Below are 21,533 nucleotides of genomic sequence, written 5' to 3'. Positions count from 1 at the left end.
AAAGAGACAAATGCCTTCTCCAAGCCAGCCGATGGGGTGATGGGGGCTTCGAGAGCCACACAATATGTATAAAAGAGCTACATGTGGCTCCTGAGTAACTGTTTGGCCACCCTTGTTATAGGATGTTTACAAAAGCCTATGAGGCAGCAGTGAAAGCCGCAAAAAAGGAATTCTATGCAACTTCCATTGCTTCCCAAGCTCAATTGTTCAGAATAATTAAGTTGTTTATATTCCTTTCGCAAGGATCCCAAAAAGATTATAAATTGGCTATTAGTTGTGAGCCTTTTGCAGATAAAATCTTGTCACTCAACAGGACCTGCCAGCCATTATTTCTACAGTACAAGAACTGGAGGCCCCTTGGCCATCTTCAGTCTGGTACTGGACTACTTCAGCTGGCTCTCCCAGGATGATGTTGATAGGAACTTGAATGCTGTGAAGCCCACTACCTGCCCCTTGAACCCATGTCCTTCATGGCTAGTGAAAGCTGGTAGTGATGGAGTACAGTTTGGGCTGGGTTGTCAATGGTATGCTGATGACACCTAGTCGTATCTGATGATGGATGGATGGCCAGATATGGCCTCAGACATTCTGGCCAAGGGTCTGAATGCCATGGTTGCATGGTTAAAGCAGAGCTGACTGAAACTGAATCCAGGTTCTGTACCTGACTTGTGGGATAACTGGGTTGGGATCCAGGTACCAGCTCTGGACAGGGTGCCATTAACACCTGTACCAGCAGTAAAGAGTTTGGGTGTGGTTTTGGATGTCTCACTTTCAATGGAGGCCCAAGTAACAGCCGTTGCAAAATCAGCATTCTTCCATCTGCGGCAGGTCAAGCAACTGTTCTCTATCTCTCCATGTGTGAACTAGTTACAGTGATCCAGTGATCCATGCAACAGTCACCTCCAGGCTGGATTACTGTAACTTGTTTTGTGCAAGGCTGCCCTTGAGACTGATCTGGAAACTGCAAATGGTCCAAAATGCAGCAGTGCATGTCCTCATGGGGGGGGGGGGGGTGCACCAGCTGCATTGGCTCCCTGTTGAATTCTGGATCAAGTTCAAGGCGAGGTAACAGCCAAAATTTGGGGGGGGGGGGGTACCAGGGGACACTAATTTAATTGAACTATTAAACTGGCTACTGGTCCTCCTCCAAGAAGCTGTTAGGGAGGAGAAGCAGAGGGCAACGCCACATGCTCCACTCTGGCTAAGGTACTCACCAGACACCAACACAGAGGAAGAAAACAAGAAGGAAGAAACTGAACAAGTTAATACAGAACTGGTAGCAAACACGGGAAATTGTGGTGCAGCTTTTTTTAAAGGCCTGGAGGTCCTGGGTGGGCAGGGCAGATTTGGGAGGGTGCATTGCCTCTAGCTTCTTCATTGAAACTTTGGCTTCATTGACTATTCTAAAGCATTTGATTGTGTGGATCACAGCATTTGATTGTGTTGATGGTGAGGGGTCTGGAGACAAAGTCCTATGAAGAAAGGTTGAAGGAGCTGGGAATGTTTAGCCTGGAGTGGAGGCGGCTGAGAGGTGATATGATCATCATCTTCAAGTACTTGAAGGGCTGTCATATAGAGGATGGTGTGGAATTGTTTTCTGCTGCCCCAGAAGGTAAGAATCCCTTGAATGTAGGGGCATATGATACCAAGCAGAGCTACCCTTCACTTTGTCTGCTCTTTTCCTGAGTGCTCTCAATGTTCCCTTCTTGAGACAGAACTGAATTCCTGTTGTGCTTCCCTCCAACATGCCATCCCTTTTCTCAGTTTAAAACAATTTATTGTAATAACATATCTTCATTTGTCATTAAATGTTAGTACACATAAATAACATTTTCTCCACCCCACCCCCTTTTGTGACCCCTAACAGTGCATGCCCCCTTATCAAACGTCCCCGTATTATTATTTAATCTAATTTGTCATAAGGTAATAAACTTTGTCTATTAGAAAATCTTTCTCCGAAAAAATCCAAAGTTATAATCCATCTTCATGGTATTTCTTTTTAGTCACTGGGAAAAAGAAAAAAAGTTATATCCAATAAGTTTATCCAATAAGCATGTCTTTTAAACTGTAATCCATATATCGTTTCTTTAAAGATTAACCATTGTCAAAGATCACCAAATGTCCTTTAATGTTCCATTGTTTTTCAATGTACTTTTGAAACTTTCCCCAGTCCTTCTTAAATTTCTCTAAATTTTGTTATTTTAAGATTCTCGTAAGTTTGTCCATTTCACTCCAATGCATAACTTTCAGAGTCCATTCCCATACTTCTGGTATTTTGTCTTGTTTCCACATTTGCGCATATAATGTCCGTGCAGCTGAAAGCATATACCAAATTATTGTTCTATCTTGCGTTTGAAATTTTTCCATTTGTAATCCCAGCAGGAAAATATCTGGTGCTTTCTTAATATTATGTCCCAAAACTTTCGAGATCTCCTACTGAATCATTTGCCAGAATTGCTTCGCCTTTTCACAAGTCCACCACATATGGTAAAAAGATCCTTCATGGCATTTACATTTCCAGCATTTATCCGAAAACTGTTCATTTTTGCCAATTTCTTAGGTGTCATGTACCATCTGTATAGCATTTTGAAGCAATTCTCTTTAATGCTATAACATGTAGGAATTTTCATAGAGTTCTTCCATAGGTATTCCCACGACTCCATTTGTATTTCCTTATTTATATTTATTGCCCATTTTATCATTTGTGATTTAACTACTTCATCTTTCGTAGACCATTCAATAGCTTATATGTCCTTGAAATCAGCTTTTCACTTTCACCAAATAGCATTCTCTCCAGTTCTGTTTGTTCTTGTCTTACTCCTTAGTTCCTAATATCCTGTTCAAGCAAGCTCTTTATTTGTTGCAATTGAAACCAATTATATTTATATTGTATTTCTTCAGCTGTTTTTAATTCCACCTTTTTTCCTTGGCTCTTTAAAAGTTGTTTATATGTTAGCCACTCCTCTTTAATATCTGAATACAATTTTATTACTTCTGTTGGTACAATCCAAAGCGGTTTTCTCATCACCGTATCTTTTATATTTTGACCAGGTATTTAACAGATTGTTTCTGATATAGTGATGCGAGAAGAAACTATCCATCTTATTTTTGCCATAGTACATATAAGCATGCCATCCAAAGACATTTCCATGTCCTTCTAATGACAATAACTTTCTATTTGATAACATCATCCATTCCTTAATCCAGGCAAACTGCATCATCATACAGCTTTAAGTTAGTCAGTTGGAATCCACCTCTTTCTTTTGCATCAATCAGAATTTTCATTTTAATTCTTGGTTTTTTCCCCAGCCCATACAAATTCTGAAAGTTTCCTTTGCCATCTATCAAATTGTTTATTGTCTTTCACTATTGGGATTGTTTGAAACAGGAACATAATTCTCAGTAAAACATTCATCTTAATTGCAGAGATTCTACCCAGCATAGACAGGTTCAATTTGTTCCATTTAATCATATCTCCATCGATCTTGCGCCAAAGTTTTTCATAATTGTTTTTAAACAAATCAATATTTTTCATTGTTGTTTCCACACCTAAATTTTTTACTTTTGAGGTAATTTCACACTCTGTTAATTGCTGTAGTTCTTCCTGTTTGCTCTTTATCATATTTTTACAAAAAAAATGATTTTTCTTTATTTATATAAAAACCTGCCAATTCTCCAAATTCTTGTATCTTACGAAGCAGCAATGGTGTTATGTGAGTGGGATTTTCATTTATAAACATCATGTCATCTGCAAATGCTCTGTATTTGTAAGAAAAACCTTTCATTTTTAGCCCCTCTATCTCTCTTTATCATCTTGGATTTGAATTAACAAAACCTCTAAAGTCATTATAAATATCAGTGGAGATAGAGGGCAACCTTGTCTTGTTCCTTTATTTATTATCATTTTTTCTGTTAAGTCTGCATTAATGCAGAGCCTTGCTGATTGTTCAGAATATATTGCCTTTACCATTGTAATGAAATTTTCTCCCAATCTCAATTTCTCCATCACTGCAAACATAAATTCCCAATGCACATTATCAAATGCTTTCTCTGCGTCTGCAAAAAAAAATGCTACTTCATTTTCAGGGTGTTTTTCATAATATTCAATAATATCTATAACTGTCCTTATGTTGTCTCTGATTTGTCTCTTGGGAAGAAATCCTGCTTGTTCTTCTTTAACAGAACTGTTCAAATGCTGTTTAAGGCGTTCGGATAAGATCCTTGTGTATATTTTATAGTCATTTAGTAATGAAATTGGTCTGTAATTTTTCACATTTGTGGTGTCTCTGTCCTCTTTTGGTATCAAAGAAATTACTGCTTCTTTCCATGTACTAGGAACTTTCCCATCTAATCTTATAGTGTTCATCAATATCTGAAGTTTTGGTAATAGCGTCTCAGTGAAAACTTTGTAAAGTTTTGCCATGAAGCCATCTGGATCAGGTGCTTTTTTCTAATTTCATTAAGTTGATCGCCTCTTCTATTTCTCCTCAATTCGTTTATTCAACAAATTCTCCATGTTTTTTGTTAATGAGTTGACTTTAATATTCTGTAGATACTCATCAATTCTTTTTCTATCAACATTTTGACTTTTAAACAGCTTGGCATAATATTTGTAAAATTCCCTTTTAATGCCTTCATGGTCAACAATGTCTTTTTTTCCAGATACAATTTTGTTAATTACTTTATTCTCCCTTCTTTTTTTCCATTTGCCATGCAAGATATTTTCCGGGTTTATTCGCACCTTCAAAAGATTTCTGCTGTAGTCTTTTTAAATTCCATTCCAATTCTTTATTCAGCAAATGGCTCAGTTGGCTTTGTAGTATTGTAATTTCTCTTATAATCTTCTTTTTCCCAGGTCTTTCTCTTTTTTGCCAATTTCTTTCTGAATGTCCATCATTTGTTTATTTTTGGCTCTTTTATCCTTGTTGTTCAATGTAATCAAAATGCCCCTCATTACTGCTTTATATGCATCCCACACAATTGGAAACTGGGTATCTTCTTTTTCATTTATTTGGAAGAAGCATTTAGTTTCCTTTTCCAGAGAAACCACTATTTCCTGTTTCTGTGGCAGATCCTCATTTATCCACCATCTTAGAGTCTTTTCCCCTGATTTTGCAGACCACAATATTAGATTATGGTCTGCTCTTATTTTAGGAAGTATCTCTATTTTCTTCGTTAAAAGTCCAAGATCTTTTGTGGCCCAAACCATGTCAATTCTCGAAAAAGAGTTGTGCCTTTCCAAGAAGTATAATCACCTCCTTTGGGGTTTAATTCCCTCCATATATCCTCTAAACTCTCTTGTTTTACCAATTCAAGGAATGATTTCGGTAGTTTCCCTTCGTTATTTTTTCCCCCAGTTCTGTCCAGAATATTTTTCACTGTTCCATTAGTCTCCTATTATCATAATTTGTTCGTGCACAACTTGGTCCAATTGTTGCATTATATCTTTAAAAAAAAGAGTCTTTTGCTCCATTTGGAGCATATACTCCCAGCAACAAAGGTTTTTTTATAATTCAGTGTCACTTCTACCGCAATATATCTGCCATCATCATCTTTAAAAATTAATTTTGGGTCAAGTTCTTGTTTGATATAAAATACTACACCTCTTTTTTTCTCCTTAGCCAATGAAAAAAATTCCATATCAAATTGTTTATTCCATAAAAATTTGTAATCCGTTTGTTTGATGTGTACTTCTTGTAAACAAATTATGTTACATTTTTGTTTCCCAATCCAGTGAAAAGTTACCCTTCTTTTTTGTGGTGAGTTAAGTCCATTTATATTCCAAGATATTAATTTGTAATCCATAATGGTTTTTATTCTTGATCTGGTTCCCCAAAGTCTTTATGCTCACTCAAAAAGTTTGTCATTTGCTGAATCGCTGTGATGGTAAATCTTTGTCCTTCGAATTCAAAACTCAAACCCTCTGGAAGTTCCCATCTGTATCTTATTTCCTTTTCTGTCAGCCTTTTGTAGTGTCTCCTGTCACTGATGACGTTCCTTGGCAGTTCTTTCATAATTCTTACTTTGCTGCCACCCACCTCCAATGGGTTCTTAAATTGTTTACTAAGAATTCTTCCCACCATGTCTCTTGCCGCAAATCTTACCACCATATCTCTTGATAGTAAATTCAGAATACGCCAAAAAAAAAAAAAAACTATGTAAATATAATCATAGTAATAATCATAGTAATGATCAGTTTCTTCTGGGTCTTCTCCTAAAAATTCAGCAATAATTTTAATTATATATGTCCTTAGATCAGTAGTAGTAGACTCAGGCACCCCTCTTAGCCATAGTTGGTTTCTGCCATTAGAGTGGTATCATCTGCATATCTGAGGTTGTTGTTTTTCCCAGAAATCTTAATTCTGGCTTGTGCTTCATCCAGGCCAGCATTCCGCATTATGTACTCTGCATATAAATTAAATAAGCAGGGTGACAATATACATCCTTGTGAAATTCCTTTTCCTATTCTAAACCAATCAGTTGTTCCATATCCCGTTCTGACTGTTGCTTCTTGACCCTTATACAGATTTCTCAGGAGACATGTGAGGTGGTCTGGTACTCCCATCTCTTTAAAGACTTGCCACAGTTTGGTGTGATCCATAGAATAAGAGGCTTCAGCATAGTCAATGAAACAGAAATAGATGTTTTTCTGATACTCCCGTGCTTTCTCCATAATCCATTGAATGTTGGCAATTTGATCTCTAGTTCCTCTACCTCTCCGAAACCCAGGTTGAACTTCTGGTAGTTCTCGATCTACATACTGCTGAAGCCTAGCTTGTAGGATCTTTAACATGACCTTGCTGGCGTGTGAAATGAGTGCAATGGTGTGATAGTTTGAACATTCCTTGGCATTACCCTTCTTTGGGATTGGAATATAAACTGACCTTTTCCAATCCTGTGGCCACTGTTGCATTTTCCAAATTTGTTGACATAATGTGTGCATCACATTAACAGCATAATCTTTTAGGACTTTGAATAGCTCAACTGGGATACCGTCATCTCCACTCGCTTTGTTGTTAGTAATGCGTTCTATGGTCCATTTGACTTCACACTCCAGGATGTCTAGCTCAAGGTCAGTGATTTCACTATCATGGTTGTCAAGGACATTGAGATCCCTTCTTGTATAACTCTTCTGTGTATTCTTGCCACCTCCTCCTGATCTCTTCTGCTAGGTCTCTATCATTTTTGTCCTTTATCATGGCCATCTTTGCCATAACAAAACATTCTCTTGATTTCTCCAATTATCATATCAACTATCATAATGCCCCTGTATAAATTGATAGTGTGGTCTCATTTGGAATACTGTGTACAATTCTGGTCACTGCACCTCAAAAAGGATATTATAGCATTGGATAAAGTCCAGAAAAGGGCAACTAGAATGATTAAAGGTTTGAAACACTTTCCCTATGAAGAAAGGTTAAAACGCTTGGGGCTCCTTAGCTTGGAGAAACATCGACTGCGGGGTGACATGATAGAGGTTTACAAGATTATGCATGGGATGGAGAAAGTAGAGAAAGAATTACTTTTCTCCCTTTCTCACAATACAAGAACTCATGGGCATTCAATGAAATTGCTGAGCAGTCAAGTTAGAATGCATAAAAGGAAGTACTTCTTCATCCAAAGAGTGATTAACATGTGGAATTCACTGCCACAGGAGGTGGCGGCAGCTACAAGCATAGTCAGCTTCAAGAGGGGATTGGATAAACATATGGAGCAGAGGTCCATCAGCATATTGTTGGAAGCATCTGGGGCAGTGATGCTCTGTATTCTTGCTACTTGTGGGGGGGGGCAAAGTGGAAGGGCTTCTAGCCCCACTTGTGAACCTCCTGATGGCACTGGGGCCGGTGGGGTTTGGCCAATGTGTGACACAGAGTGTTGGACTGGATGGGCCATTGGCCTGATCCAACATGGCTTCTCTTATGTTCTTATGTTCTCATATGTGAACAGAAATGTGTATAATGTATGGTTTTCCTGCCTGGCTCATTGGAGTCTGTAGGACTGAGCTTGGTGACTTGGGAACAATGGACAGTAGGATCCAAATCCCTGCTGTCCTGCTCCAATCACGGGCCCCCTGCTGGTTGGAATGGTCCAATATCATGCTAGCGCGGGAACTTTGAGTATATATAGCTGGCCCTGTTGGCCCAGTAGGCAGTCTTAGAGTGCAGCCCTATACTATGCTGAATTAAAAGGAGCTATGATCACTATCACCTTGCGTCTTCATTGTGTTGAACCCACTATATTATACAGATCATGTGTACCATAAAATGTAACACAAGGTACCAGAGGGTTTTGATCAGCCAGGACTGAGGGCAGAGCCTGATGTTTAAAAATCCCACTACACAATACGTCCCTAATCCCTTGGGCGTGACTTAAATAGGTTTTTAGATTCAGACCAGACTCTACGACTCCAGCTTCAAACGCTTAAGCCTCATGGCTGTACTTGTAAAAGCGTCTTCATTGTCAACACAGAAATATCTTGCAAAACACAGTCAGTAGGCCTATTCAGCACGAAGTGACGTCGAAAAACAGCCAAAAGGCCATTTGCAAATCATTAACGAATACAGCATAAATTAAAGCAGATGGTGTGCATGTTCTGCAATATCAGGCTCACTGCTATTTCCCTCAAATCTGAAAGGACTCCCACGTTTTAAAAAATACTGTTACTTTGAAGTGCATTTGGAAAACAATGACAATATTGCTGGCATTGGTTCTTAGCCTATATATGGTTCATTTAAGCCTTCTTTCTGCCACTAACACATGAAAGGGGACTTCTTCCATCCCTAGTTCCCCAGCCTTCTTCTCCCTGTGCACGCTGTCAACCAGCTCCATCACATAGTGAACACTAATATGGTAATGGTTTGTCTTTCTTGGCATCAGTTGTGTTTCAGTAGTAAGCTATATTTTTCCTTGGGAAGCCCTAACGTGACAAAAATTGAGAAAAGCTATACTTAAGAGTATGTACACTTGACTTTGTTTAGAAATGCCTTGTCTCCTGGGAGGCTGACAACAAGCAGGGCTTGACTACACATTTTAACAATTTTTTTCCCTCTGAGCTAAGAACAAGCAGGAGGGGAGAGGAAGTTATTCCATGGCCTTCCAGACCCATCTCTTCAAGGAACACTAATTCCATCCCATAGTGGGATGGTTAAAAAAGAGTGAGATTGAATCCAGCAAAGACAAAGGTTCTGTGTTGGGGGAAGGGGGAAGGGCTCAGGGTTGAGGAATAGACTTCCCACTCTTGACAGGGCACCCTGAACTGGCACAATCCATTAAGAGTTTGGGCATGATCCTGGATTCCTCCTTAACTATCAAGGCCCAGATCACAACTATTGGCAGACTGGCATTTTTTTACCTACGCCAAACAAAGCTATCAGACCCCTTTTTGTTGCACCCCAACCTAGCCACAGTAATCCATGCAATGGTCACCTCCAAGCTAGGCTACTGTAACTTGTTCAGTGCTGGCCTGCCCTTGAGACTGATCCAGAAGTTTCAACTGATCCAGAATGTGGCAGCGCAAGTCTTGACAGGAATGCCATAGACAGCATATATAACCTGTGCTGCACCAGCTACACTGGCTCCCAGTGGAGTATCACATCATGTTCAAAGTTTTGGTGTTGACCTTTAAGACCTTGAGCTGTCTGGGATCTGTGTACCTTCAGGAACACCTCCACTGGTATGTTCCTGGGAGAGAGTTATGCTCCACTGAAAGCAATCTACTGGTGATCCCTTGCCCCAAAGATATCCAGCAGCCCTGGCTCTGACCTGGTGGAACACTCTGTCAAATACCACCAGGGCCCTGCGGGACATAATGCAATTCTGCAGGGCCTGTAAGGCAGAGATGTTCTGCCAGGCCTTTGGTTGAGGACAGCAACAATTTCCATCATGGCTGGCACCCTCCTCTTTTCTTTCATCTCTGCTTCGGCCTCCTCCTTGCCCTGCTCACGAGATGGCAACACAGTCCTGAGAAGGTTCACGATTGAATTAGAGACTTTTATTAATTTTACCACTGTTATATTTAAGTTTTTAAATCCTGTTGCACATCTCCCAGAGCCCTGCGCGCTCAGGGATTGGGCAATTCATAAATCTAAAATCTAAATAAATATAAGTAACCCAGCAGGAGAGACAATGGGATGGGCCAGTTCACACACCCCTCTGCTAGCAGGGATATAGAGTTGGGGGTGTCAAATTCTTGAGAGGCTTGAGGAAGTAACTTTTTGAAGACAACAGGAAAAGAAGCCTTGACCTGGGCTGTCCATGGTCAAGGAGGAGGAGACACAGATTTGATAAAACTGCATTGCAAGGAGAAGGTGGTATCTCTTTTTTCCTTGGGATGGTGAGTTGAACAGACCTCTTGCCAGAGGTGGAAAGCAAGCAGCCATTTTGGACCATGAAGCTGATCCGAAGAGCTGGGAGCCATCGTTAAGAAGATCTTTGGAGAACTAGGACACCTAAGATAAAGAGCCTGTCCTAATTTTAACATCTAGTTTGGGCACGTTTTAGAGAGAGGGACAGAGGATTTGCGTTTTACCAATTTATTTTGTTCTTTCTTGCCTTGGTCCAGCATGGTGCTAAAAATATGCTGGTAAACATTTTGGTTTCTTAAATAAATACTTTAAACTTTTGATTCTGGAAGTGGTGCTTTATATATCACATAGAGCCTCACTTTTTTGGACATGCTATTTTAAAGGAGAGCCCTAGAACAGGGGGAAGGCAGGCAGCTGGCAACTGGCTATTCTCCATAGGGCGCACAAGGCATTAATCTGTCACTGTGGTAGCCAGGCATTGGACTAGTAGGAAACAGTGAAGCAAGGCCTCGGAGCTTTGAAGGAGAGCTGAGGGTCCTGATCCCTTCAGTGGGAAACCCCTATATTGATCAGGTGGTAGCAGTAGCAACTCAAGAGCCCCTCCAGGGAGTTGGCAAACCCTAGGCTGGGCAGGGTGGAACTGGGTCTGCAGGGCATAACAGGCATATTCTGCCACAGACTTCAATGGGCACACATTTCTGAACTCTGAAGTCAAGAGATTTTAAACAGGCTATTTACCTCAGGTGCAGTATTCTCATCCACTTGCAGAAAAAGGACTTCATACTTCAAAACTGAACAAGCCTCTTATAGTATATATTATGAAATTTAAAATAAACATGCACTTTTACACTCACTTTATCACAATTATTATGCCTTTTCTGTTTACTGTACCTGAGTATAACACACTGCCAGGCTGCATGTTGATCAAAGAGATACAAGACAAACAATATTAGCTTTTGAAAGAGTATAAAAAACCTTTTACATTTTATACCCAATACTGCTCTTAGAATGTGTAAAGAATTAAGAATACTTATCTTCAATTACATCCTAGTTTTTAATGAGTAATGTTCTTAAATGCCAGAAGCTACATTTGTCTGCCTCTGCAAGTTTTACATTTGGGGACAATCCAGCAAAAGTTAAGCCCTATTTGATTTCAAAGTATATACTTGACTCTTCTCCCAAGATGGTGCTAGAGTAAAAAGTGGCTGAACAGTGCTTGAAAACAGTACATAACATTATAGTCTAACCCAATGTTTACTTAAAAGCAAGTATTTGCTGCTAATGTTCATATGTAGCCATACTGCGCCCCTGACTGTTCAGTTATCTATTTTAAAACACACCAAAAACTGTTCTGCACATTCCACAAGCAGCAATTTAATTCTAAGCAAGCTACTAGCACAAATTCTCTTTTAAAAATATACTACAGATCTTAGAAAACTTGAATGAGGAAAGCTCCAACTCTGAATTCCTCCAGATATTTATAAAAGAGAAATTATCCTTCCCCAGGTAAAAAGTATTTTGAAACATAAGTTCACAAGAGCAACAGCATGGCATCTTATAAGAAGCTGTATGTAAAGACACAACAGTACTTACTTCGTTTCTGGGAAACTGCTTGCAAAGAAGCTGTTACAATATCACAGTTTTTCTGCACTTTATGTAAAAGCCTGTCCTTTTGTTTCAGAAGACGGAGTAGTTTGGATGACTGGACGCATATTCTGTAATTCAGTTCTCGTATTATGGCCATCAGCTCATTCATGTCTATAAATAAAACAGAAAAAATATATTTATTGCATTGCTTTCCTTCCCTTCATCTAAAGAGATCAGAATGGCAAGGTTCATCCTCCCCATTTTATTCTTACATCAACCCTAGGGGATTTGGTTGAGAGCCCATGACTAGTCTAAGAACACCTAATGAACCTGGAAGCATGGGGGTTTGAACCAGCGTCTCTTCATTCCTAGTTCACTATCTAACCACTATTGAACACCTGAAACATACAACCCAAGAACACATTTTCTGCCTTTGAAACCACAGTGCTTACATTACATGAAATCATGCTGTTGTGGAAATTATAAAATACTTTCAATGACGTCTTTAAGCAACAGCTGGACAAACACTTGTTAGGGATGTTCTAGGCTGATCCTGCACTGAGCTTGGGGCGGGGGGGGGGGGGGTTGGACTAGATAGCACCTTCCAACTCTGTGATTCTATGATTCTAACAGCTTATTGCATTTCACACCTTATGTGTTCTGTAGATTCACACATGGCAGAGTTACACACAGGAAGTATATAAAATAAGTAAATTCCCAGTGTAAATTATAAAATACGTAACCAAGTTGATACAACAGGTATGCAGACTGACTGGGCAATCCCATTACTAGTCAATTGATACAGATATCCTCCAAATCAGGGGTGTTAAATATGTAGCCCGGGGGCCAAATCAGGCCCCTGAGCAACTGGCTCTTGTCTGCTTCCTTCTGTCTCTCTCTTGCTTCCTTCTGCATCTCAACTTGCTTTGAAAGGCTTGCTCAATCACACAGGAGCTACAGAGCAAAACCCCTATTTCCTCCATTGGTTGAGGCTCCTCCCCCTCCTGGTCCCCTGAGGAAGGATGGAAAGAGCCTGCGCTTCCTTTGCCCAGTTCCCTGGATCCCATGGGAGAAGTACAAAGAAAGAACCTTTAGGACCAACGAGTGCTAATGTTTTATTTTAAGTTTATTTTTTTAAAAAAAAATCTTTAAGTTGTGTTTGTCTGTGTCCTTTAAAAAGTTAATATTCTCTGCTACCTAATCTTAAATAAATAGACACATGGCCTGGCCCAACATGGCTCAGCCCAACAAGGTCTCATTTATGTCAGATCCGGCCCTCATAACAAATGAGTTTGACACCCCTATTAGATTAACTCATTTTCCTTACATAATTATGATAATATCTATCCAAAAGCCCCCTCTAGTGGACAAGAATAGTCAGACTAACATGATCTTTCTGCTCAAGTTAACAGCTGATTAGCTAAAACAAATAAGGAAAATGCTGCATCTGACTACAGCAACTGACAAAAATTACTGCACTTAAAGTTGCCCTTATGGAGGCCCTTGCAGCTTTGACAAAATCCTGTCCCTTCTACTTCTGGGGAAGAAGCAATATAGGAAGAATAAGTAACAGGGATGTTACCTGTACATTAGTAGATTTCTCGATCTCATATACATGAAGATAGCACAAAACATTAGATCCCGCATGAGAATAGTCTTCGATTTTTAATGCTAGGACATGTGACTTTCCATTACATTGGGGGGCGGGGAGGAGGGGAGAGAGAGATAGATTATTTTCTATTTCATAATCTTTAGTCAGTTTCTTTGCCAGGAGAATTAAAGCTATTGGTTAAGAAATCTGAATTAATTCCACTGGTTTAAACAGGAAACATTTCTAGATAGAATATCTTCTATTACACTACTGGGATAAAACTCTCAGGGTCTGTGCTCTTTTCTAAGTGATCTTCCCTGAACAATTACAGAGACAGAAGAAGAAAGCTTTTCTGTTTCAGAAGCAACTGAAATTCTCCCTTGCAAAGCAGGTAAAGGGAGGTATGATAACACAGGTACATGTGAATTAGTTGTCCTCCTTCCCTGGGTTAGTCGGACCCTGTTCACAAGTTACAGTGAATACATCAGCAATCCATGTACAACATACACCTGATTTTCCCTTATACACAACACATACTGTGTAATTCTCAACATGCTCCCTCAAACATGTGATAGAAAGAGCAAATCCATGTACTAGTCCTTGGTTTCATTTGTAAAGTGAAATACACGTTGGCTGTTTCTTAAACATAGATGTACACGTTTTCACTGTAACTTGTGAACAGGGCTTTAAGCAGCTGGAGGGGGATTATATTGCCCCCAAACAGAGGAGAATTTTCTACACATGTGCAGACACTGCACCCCTACTGGAGCTGCCTGATAATAAAGGCAGCAGTGCAACAGATTAGGAAGAAGCAGGTGGGATGGCAGATTGGCAGAGGACAGGTGGATGGGAGGTAGAACACAGGTAGAGGAGCAGGAGGAGGAACAGCTGCCATCCATCCACAGTGTAAACCAGACTACTGGAAAAGGCACCACTGCTGCCATCCACTGCTTCACATGGGCAGGGGAAGAGGAACTTGTGCAAAAGAAAGGTGGCAGCACTTAATCCAAGCAAGCTGGTGGGCAAGTGACTGGCCAGCCAAATGGTGGGTGAGGATGGGTGGGTGGACAGAGTGGCAAAGAAGGGGAGGAGGTAGTGAGCCACTGAGAACTGTGTTGGGGGTGAAGGGGGAGAAGACAGATGATGTGGAAGGCAATGTAACGGAAGGGGAGAGAAAGGTAGCTTGTGGGTATATGAGAAGCCAGAGAACAAAGCAGGGTCTGGTGAAAGAATCTCCTTGTGAGTTTCTCACAGTTCCCAGTGTAAATAAATAAACAGATTTCAAGGCAGAAGCCAATGAAAGTGGTCAAATCATCCACTAACTGATCAATGATAACCTTGATCGATCAGAAGCAATACATTTATATGAGACATAAAAATGAGACTCATTGAAAGACCAGATAAACAAGGGAGAAGCCAAGTACAAGAGGAAGCAGTGGCCAAGCCCTGCCTTCAGCAGCACATGGAAAGGAGTTGAAGTATACTTCAGGCTGTTTCCAGCAAACCAGGTGTTAGTCACCAGGTCCACTTTTAAATTCCTAGCAGTGACTGGTGTTGGGGAATTTTCCTTAAATATATTTCATAAACACTTTCCATACTCACAGTTCCCCACAGATTGAGTTTCAGAATTTTAGCAGATTCTTAGACAGGTATATAACTTATAAGAGTCATTAATTGAGAAATAGAGTAAGTCCAACTACTGAACTGGAAAGTGTTTAACTGGATTCTAATTGTATAAGAATGTATTTGAGTTTTAACTGTGAGCATAATGTAATAGTGGTATATGACTGTTTTGCTTTTCTATATATAGCTTAAGAGAGCTGTCCTGAGAGAAAACTGGAGCACAATAAAGCTTATTTGTCGTTCTGAAAAGCTACTACATCTCATGTATTAGGTTCCTGAGAATTTCAGGTTGTTTTGGGGAACTGTGGGTATGGAACATGTTTATGAAATATATTTAAGGAAAATTCCCCAACAACTGGGAACCCAGATTTTTGTATCATTGTTAATGTCTGGGCATAGATGTTTAGGGCAAATAACAGATAGTTCACCAACAACTTAACATTTAGAAAGGAGGATGAGACAAGAATATGAAGATCTGTGTGCCACACAGTAAGGAACAAACTACAAAAAACAAACAAAACAACCCTTTACCTACCAATCACTACACAGCAGGCAACGCAGTGGGCATAGCACATTAACAGTTCATAAAGTAGCTACATGGCAATAACCTCTAAAGGGTAAAGGAATGTTCTTTGAATACAATATTGTCACCACTCAGAGTCGGAACGTCTGTCTTATTTAAAAAAATTGTTACAGGGTGTCCCATCCAGCAAAAGTATTAACTCCTTTTATAGTTATGCCTAAAGTAGAAGAAAATTAAGTATGTAGTGAGCTTCTAATAAGGACAATACCTCAGTCCAGGATAGCTATCTGTTTTAGATTCATATGGCATTGATCCAGCTGGCTCAGTATTGTTTATTCTTCTTCCAGCCAAGATGATGCTGGTGATCGTATCAATATCCTGCTAGGCTGCAACACATTGTTTTAAAATGCCATGTCAGTTACAGGGGCCATCCACGCTTTGATTCTGGATGAGAGACCTCACTTGGCATATGTCACTGAGACCTGGCCACAGGAGTGGAGGAGAGGAGCTAAATGCCTCCCAGAGTTCTCACTGATGCATCAGCATAGCCCTGGCAGGCAGGGAGGTGGTGTTGTTGTAGTTTATTGGGATTCTATCCCCCCAGCTCAATGCCTGTCCAGGACTCTGCCAGGTTTGAGAGCATGTATCAAGTGCTGGGAGTGTGATACAGGATTGGAAATCTGCTGGTGTACCACTTACTCTGCTGCCCAACTATCTCCCTGCCTGAGCTGGTGGAGGTGGTCTCAGATGTGGTGTTGAGGATTCATACGCTGGTTGTCTTGGGGGGTTTCTACATCTATGCTAAGGCTACTTTGATGGGAATGGCTCAGGATTTTATGATCTCCATGACAACCATGGGCCTGTCTCAGGTAATAACAGGCCCCATATACTGTGCAGGTCACACAGGTCTAGTGCTTTGCTCTGGATAGCAAGAAGGTGATCTGAAATGGGGGGATTGAAGAGGGTCACTTTGTCATTGACAGATCACTGCTTGCTGGGATTTAGACTTAAAGGGGCACCAAGATTCCACAGGATCAGTTATGACCCACCCTCACAGCCTGCTCGACCTGATAGGTTTTATTTATTTATTTATGATTTGTATCCCGCCCTTCCCACAAAAGTGGCTCAGACAGCATTAGGAGATTTTCCTGCTGATACAGTCAGAGTGCCTATCAATGCTCTGGGTGACCTCTGGAAAAAGGAAATGACCTGGACAATTGACACAGTTGCACCTAGGCACTCTCTCATGTCTACAAGCTTGGGCAGCCTCTTGGTTTACTGAAGGGCTGTGGATGATGAAAATAGAGGGGAGACAGCTAGAGCAACAGTGGAAGACTTAGGATGAAGGCATAAGTTAGAACTCATTTTAAACTCAACTCCAAGGCAATGATGATGGCAAAGAAACACTATTTCTCCACCACCATTGCATACACACAATGTAGACCTGCAGAACTCTTCTGGGTGGTCAGGCGCCTATTGGGTTCTGGCTGATAGCAGGAGGTGGACTGCTTAGACACCTGCTGCAATCATTTTGGTAAACACTCTGTGGATAAAATCCCTTGCATCCACTCTACCTTGGACTCTACATTACCAGTCACAGGATCAGATGGCCCCAAGGTGCCATTTGTCCAGGTTTGTGGGATACCTTTTTAAGTTCTGCAATCTGAGGATGCAGACAAAATTCTTGATAGTATGCTTGTATGGCCCTTGTTCCTCCTAGCTGCTTAAATCTGCAGGAGGGGGGCTGGTAGACTGGTTGCAAGGGACAGTAAATGCCTCTGTGAGAGAGAGTGTGGTCATCCCTGCCTTGAAGCCCAGTCTAAAATGTACCATTCTTGAGCAAGCTGATTGAACATGTAGTGTACTAGTGGCTCGCCAACTTCAGGGACTTTTGGATGAAGTAGACTGTTCTGATGCTTTCCAATATGTTTCAAGCCTGGATATGGACTGAAGCAGCCTTGATCACTTTGGTGGATGACATGTACTGGAATGCATGTCATCAGCACCAGTTGAAGTTCTGCTATCATGACTGCACCTGGTGGGAGGTTTCCCAGACCTCAGAATGGGAGAGGAGGAGGTTTTTTCACCTGGTTCATCCTGCTCCCTGATGTGCTCTACCCTCAGCACTCCTCTGGTTGGCTAACCACTTCCTCACTGACCTGTTTCCATAGCCTCCCCTTTAAAGGTAGCTATCCTGCCCTTCCCCAGGCTGCCCACCTATCCCATCCTAATATGCTCTTCTCTGGCCCTCCCAGCCGGGCTGGGTCCAGATGCACATCTTCTCCTGCTCCCCTTATTGGCCATCTTGTCCAGGGCTAAATGTGTCTGACCCACTGACCCTTCCCTGGCCCTCCTGAGCTGCCCTCACCAGAATCAGTCAGCCAGTACATCCATGCTGGATGGGAAGGGGCTGCTTCAGGCTTCTTAGCTGGCTGGTCCTGGGGTGGCAAGGCCTTTCCGGAGCATTGGTGGCCAGCCCTGCTCCTGTGGTGCTAGCTGATGACATCATCAGCCCCTCCAGGTTGAGTCATCATTGTCAAGGAAATGGATTATCTCCTGTTCTGGATGGGGCTGCAGTGCTTCATAAGGAGCAGGTTTATAGCTTGGGGGGGTGCTCCTGGACCCAGGTCTCCTATTGCAGGGGTCCCCAACTCCCGGACCAGTACCGGTCTGTGGCCCGTTAGCAACCAGGCTACACAGGGCCTCACTACCCTGCCCCCCCCCAGTGCCACGTGGCGCCGCATCCCCCCCCACACGCAGCACCTCCTCCTCCCTACATTCTTCACAATTTTAAGGCCCATGAAAGGAACGGTGAAGTGCCCCATTCCCTGGCTCTTTAAAAGTGGACACCCCGCCCCCGCCTATCAGCTGATAGGTGGAAAAAAACACGCCAAAGACTGGGCTCCTTTGTCCCTCTGGTGTGCTCATAATCAGAGCTGGGGGCAGCAGCGGCAAGTGACTTGCTGAAAAAGTGGCTCCACCCTTGCCTCCTCCCCACTTCCTTCCCATGCTCAGGGAAGAAGTGGGGAGGAGCTGCTTTTTCAGCAAGTTGCTCGCCACTACTGCCTCCGCCGCTGATCATGAGCACAACAGAGGGACATAGGAGCCCAGCCTTCAGCGCTGTTTTACCCGCCAATTAGCTGATCGGTGGGGGTGGGTCAGTCTTTAAAGAGCCTGGGAGGCGCTTCGCCACCCCTTCCAGGGCCTTAAAATTGTGAAAAACGGAGGGAGGAGGAGGCTGGGGAGACACACAGGGATTTGTTTAGGGGGCAGGAGGCCAAATTTGGTGCCCCCACCCTGCTGGTCCTGGTGCCAAAAAGGTTGGGGGTCACTGTCCTATTGGATAAACAACCAGCAGCAGTTCAGGGGTACCTTGCACCAGTTTCACCTTGCCACTATGTTGCATGCCCTGGTAGCACCCAAATTAGATTATTGCAATGTGCTCTCTGTGAGGTTGCCCTTGAAGACTGTCCAGAAGCTGCAGTTGGTACAGAATGCTGTGGCCAGAGCACTGACTGGAGTGGGTCATAGACACCATATATCTCCAGTCTTGCTTCATCTACCATGGCTTCCAATGTGCTTCCAGGTTCAATTGAAGGTGCTGGTACTGATCTTTAAAGCCCGGAAAACCCAAGACCAACATACCTTCCCTTGTATTAAGCTACCCACTCACTCCAATCACCTTTGGAGACCCTGCCATCTGAGGCTAGATGGATTGCAACCTGAGAAAGGGCTTTCTTGGCCATGGCAACAACACTGTGGAACTCCCATCCCCATGAGATTTGTCTGTCTCCCTCTATCAGTGTCTTCTGCCAACAGATGAAGACTTTTATTTTGTTGGCACCTCCAGCAATGGTTACTGGCTTTCATTCCTGGTTCTAGCTTAGTTCATTGTTTTGATTAATTATTTTATAATAATGTTTTAATTGTTCTAATGTTTTATGCAAGCCACCTTGGGGACTCTGATCAGGTAGAAAGGCAGAATGAAAAGATTTTAAATAATCTGAAAGGGAACAGCTTTGTAAAAGAGGTCTAAACTGTAACCCTAACAAGACTTTCCTAAAGTTGACCCAGATGACTGAAATGTGACTTATTTATCAGACCATGAGTCAAGGGTGTTTTTTTTACTTTTTAATACCAATAGGTGAAGAGCAAAAGTTTTGCAATGCAAGTTTCAGGGACTGAAGAAAACATCCTGATAAGTGAGCTCCTGGCTTGATTCCACATTACTATTTTCTCATTTTATTTGCTATCTATAATAGTCAGCTTGACTAAAATGTGAATTAGCTGAATTAGTCACCAGAGTACATCAACGCATATCCAAATGCCAGTCAAATGTATCACAGCAGCATCACTCTAGACAGAAGACTTTAACAGTATAACAACAAGATAGCAGGAAATATTTGTGTTCAGTTAAGCAGGGTATCCTTCATAACCTGACTGGCTACAGTTTGTCCAGGCTGTTTAGAGGAGAGCTAATGTGATCAGGGCATAACACAGAGGAATCAACAAGGTTTAAATATCAAGGTATATTTCAACGCCTGAAATATAAGCAAGAACAAACAGGAAACCAGAGAGAGCCAGAGATCTCCCTCTTCCTCCAGAGAGAACTCCTAACTCTGAAAAGTGGAATAAAGAGGAGACCAGAGAACCAGTACTCAGTCTTCGAGCCTTGACCTCTAGGGAATGTTGGATGGAGTGGCCCGATCTAGACTAGTCCCGCCGTGTACGCAGGGCTGAGTAGCTCATGAGCTCCCAATCAAACGACAGGAGCTACAAGCAGAGGACTCCTCTAACTTTCAGACGAAGCACAGCGCTTGGCCGCTGGAGTGCTGGCACCCGCTCTGGCCCGTTTCCCTTCCCGCAGAGCTTCGTCACCCTTCTGTTTTCTTGGCCGAGCTGCTGCCCGCTTAGGAGTCCCACGACAAGGAAGCAGAAAACTCGCAGGGAGAGCGAGAGGGGTGGCTCCCTACCTGCCCCGGGATTGCTAAAGGCGCAGGAGCCAGGCCAGTGGGAAGCGGAGATCCAGCCACCTTCCCGCCTTTACCTTTTTGGGTCAGGTAAGTCCTCTGGTGCCGCCGGTTCGGCCTCCGTTGCAGCTCCTGCAAGAAGCGCGACTCGGCGCTGCTGCCTCTGCCCCCGGGGAAGGCGTCGGAGCCGGCTGAAGCCTCTGTGGAACTGTCCACGCTGTCGCGGTGGCGGGGACGCCCCACGCTGTAGAGCTCGACCAGGAGGCCACTCACCAGGGACGACGCGCGGCTGGCCCTGCTGCTCTCAGTCCCAGCCGACGCGTCCCCCTCCTCCTCCTCCTCGGCCACACTGTCGGCGCTACTGCTCACCCTGCCTCGGGCAAGCTCGGACTCCGAGCTGCTCCTGCCAGCCCCAGGGGGGCCCTGGTTGCCCAGGTCCACCTCGGTGAGCTCCATGCCCGCCTCCTTCCTAGCCGCAGCCTCAGAGCCCTCGCGCCGCCCCAGCCAGGCCAATGTGAGCGGCTGGCCGCCTGCGAAGCGGCTGCAGAGCCAGAGTTCCGGGTCTGGCCCATTGTCCTCGGCACAGAGGGAGAGGAGAGAGCCGGCTCGCTGCGCCTGCCAAGGTATCGCGTTCTCCCCCTGTTCCCTGCGAATAGAACACTCCGCCTCGCGGCCTTCTGCCGCAAGTGTTTCTAAAGAAGCCCACGCGATGCACCTGCTGTCGCGATCAGCCAATCAGTTCGGCTCAGGGATGACGGCGGGCACAGGTGGAGAAAGTGGAGTCTTCTATCCCCTCCACCCTCCGTCTCAGCAGGATCTGGCTCAGGAAAAAAAACAAAACCCTCTATTAATTACGTGTCTTTCGTATTGCACACTTGCCACTGGCCATTGTTTCCAGAGAGGAGAGCTCCTTCTCAGGCTGCTAACACTCAAGA

General features: G+C 42.9%; 1 protein-coding gene across 1 annotated transcript in view; it reads right to left on the bottom strand.

The window, feature by feature from the left end:
* The window catches only part of TBC1D30 (TBC1 domain family member 30), a 68,729-nt gene extending 47,586 nt beyond the window's left edge, over positions 1-21,143 (bottom strand). The window contains exons 1-2 of the mRNA XM_060245006.1: positions 20,676-21,143; positions 11,898-12,062 (exon numbers count right to left, since the gene is read on the bottom strand). Coding sequence (XP_060100989.1) covers positions 11,898-12,062; positions 20,676-21,054 — 544 coding nt within the window. The 5' untranslated portion in view covers positions 21,055-21,143. The remainder of the gene's footprint in view (positions 1-11,897; positions 12,063-20,675) is intronic.
* Positions 21,144-21,533: the final 390 nt, after the last annotated feature.

Source organism: Heteronotia binoei, chromosome 8 (assembly GCF_032191835.1).
Source record: "Heteronotia binoei isolate CCM8104 ecotype False Entrance Well chromosome 8, APGP_CSIRO_Hbin_v1, whole genome shotgun sequence".
NCBI classification, from domain to species: Eukaryota; Metazoa; Chordata; class Lepidosauria; order Squamata; family Gekkonidae; genus Heteronotia; species Heteronotia binoei.
The sequence above is the reverse complement of the archived record's forward strand: the minus strand, read 5'-3'. Positions and strand labels throughout refer to the sequence as shown.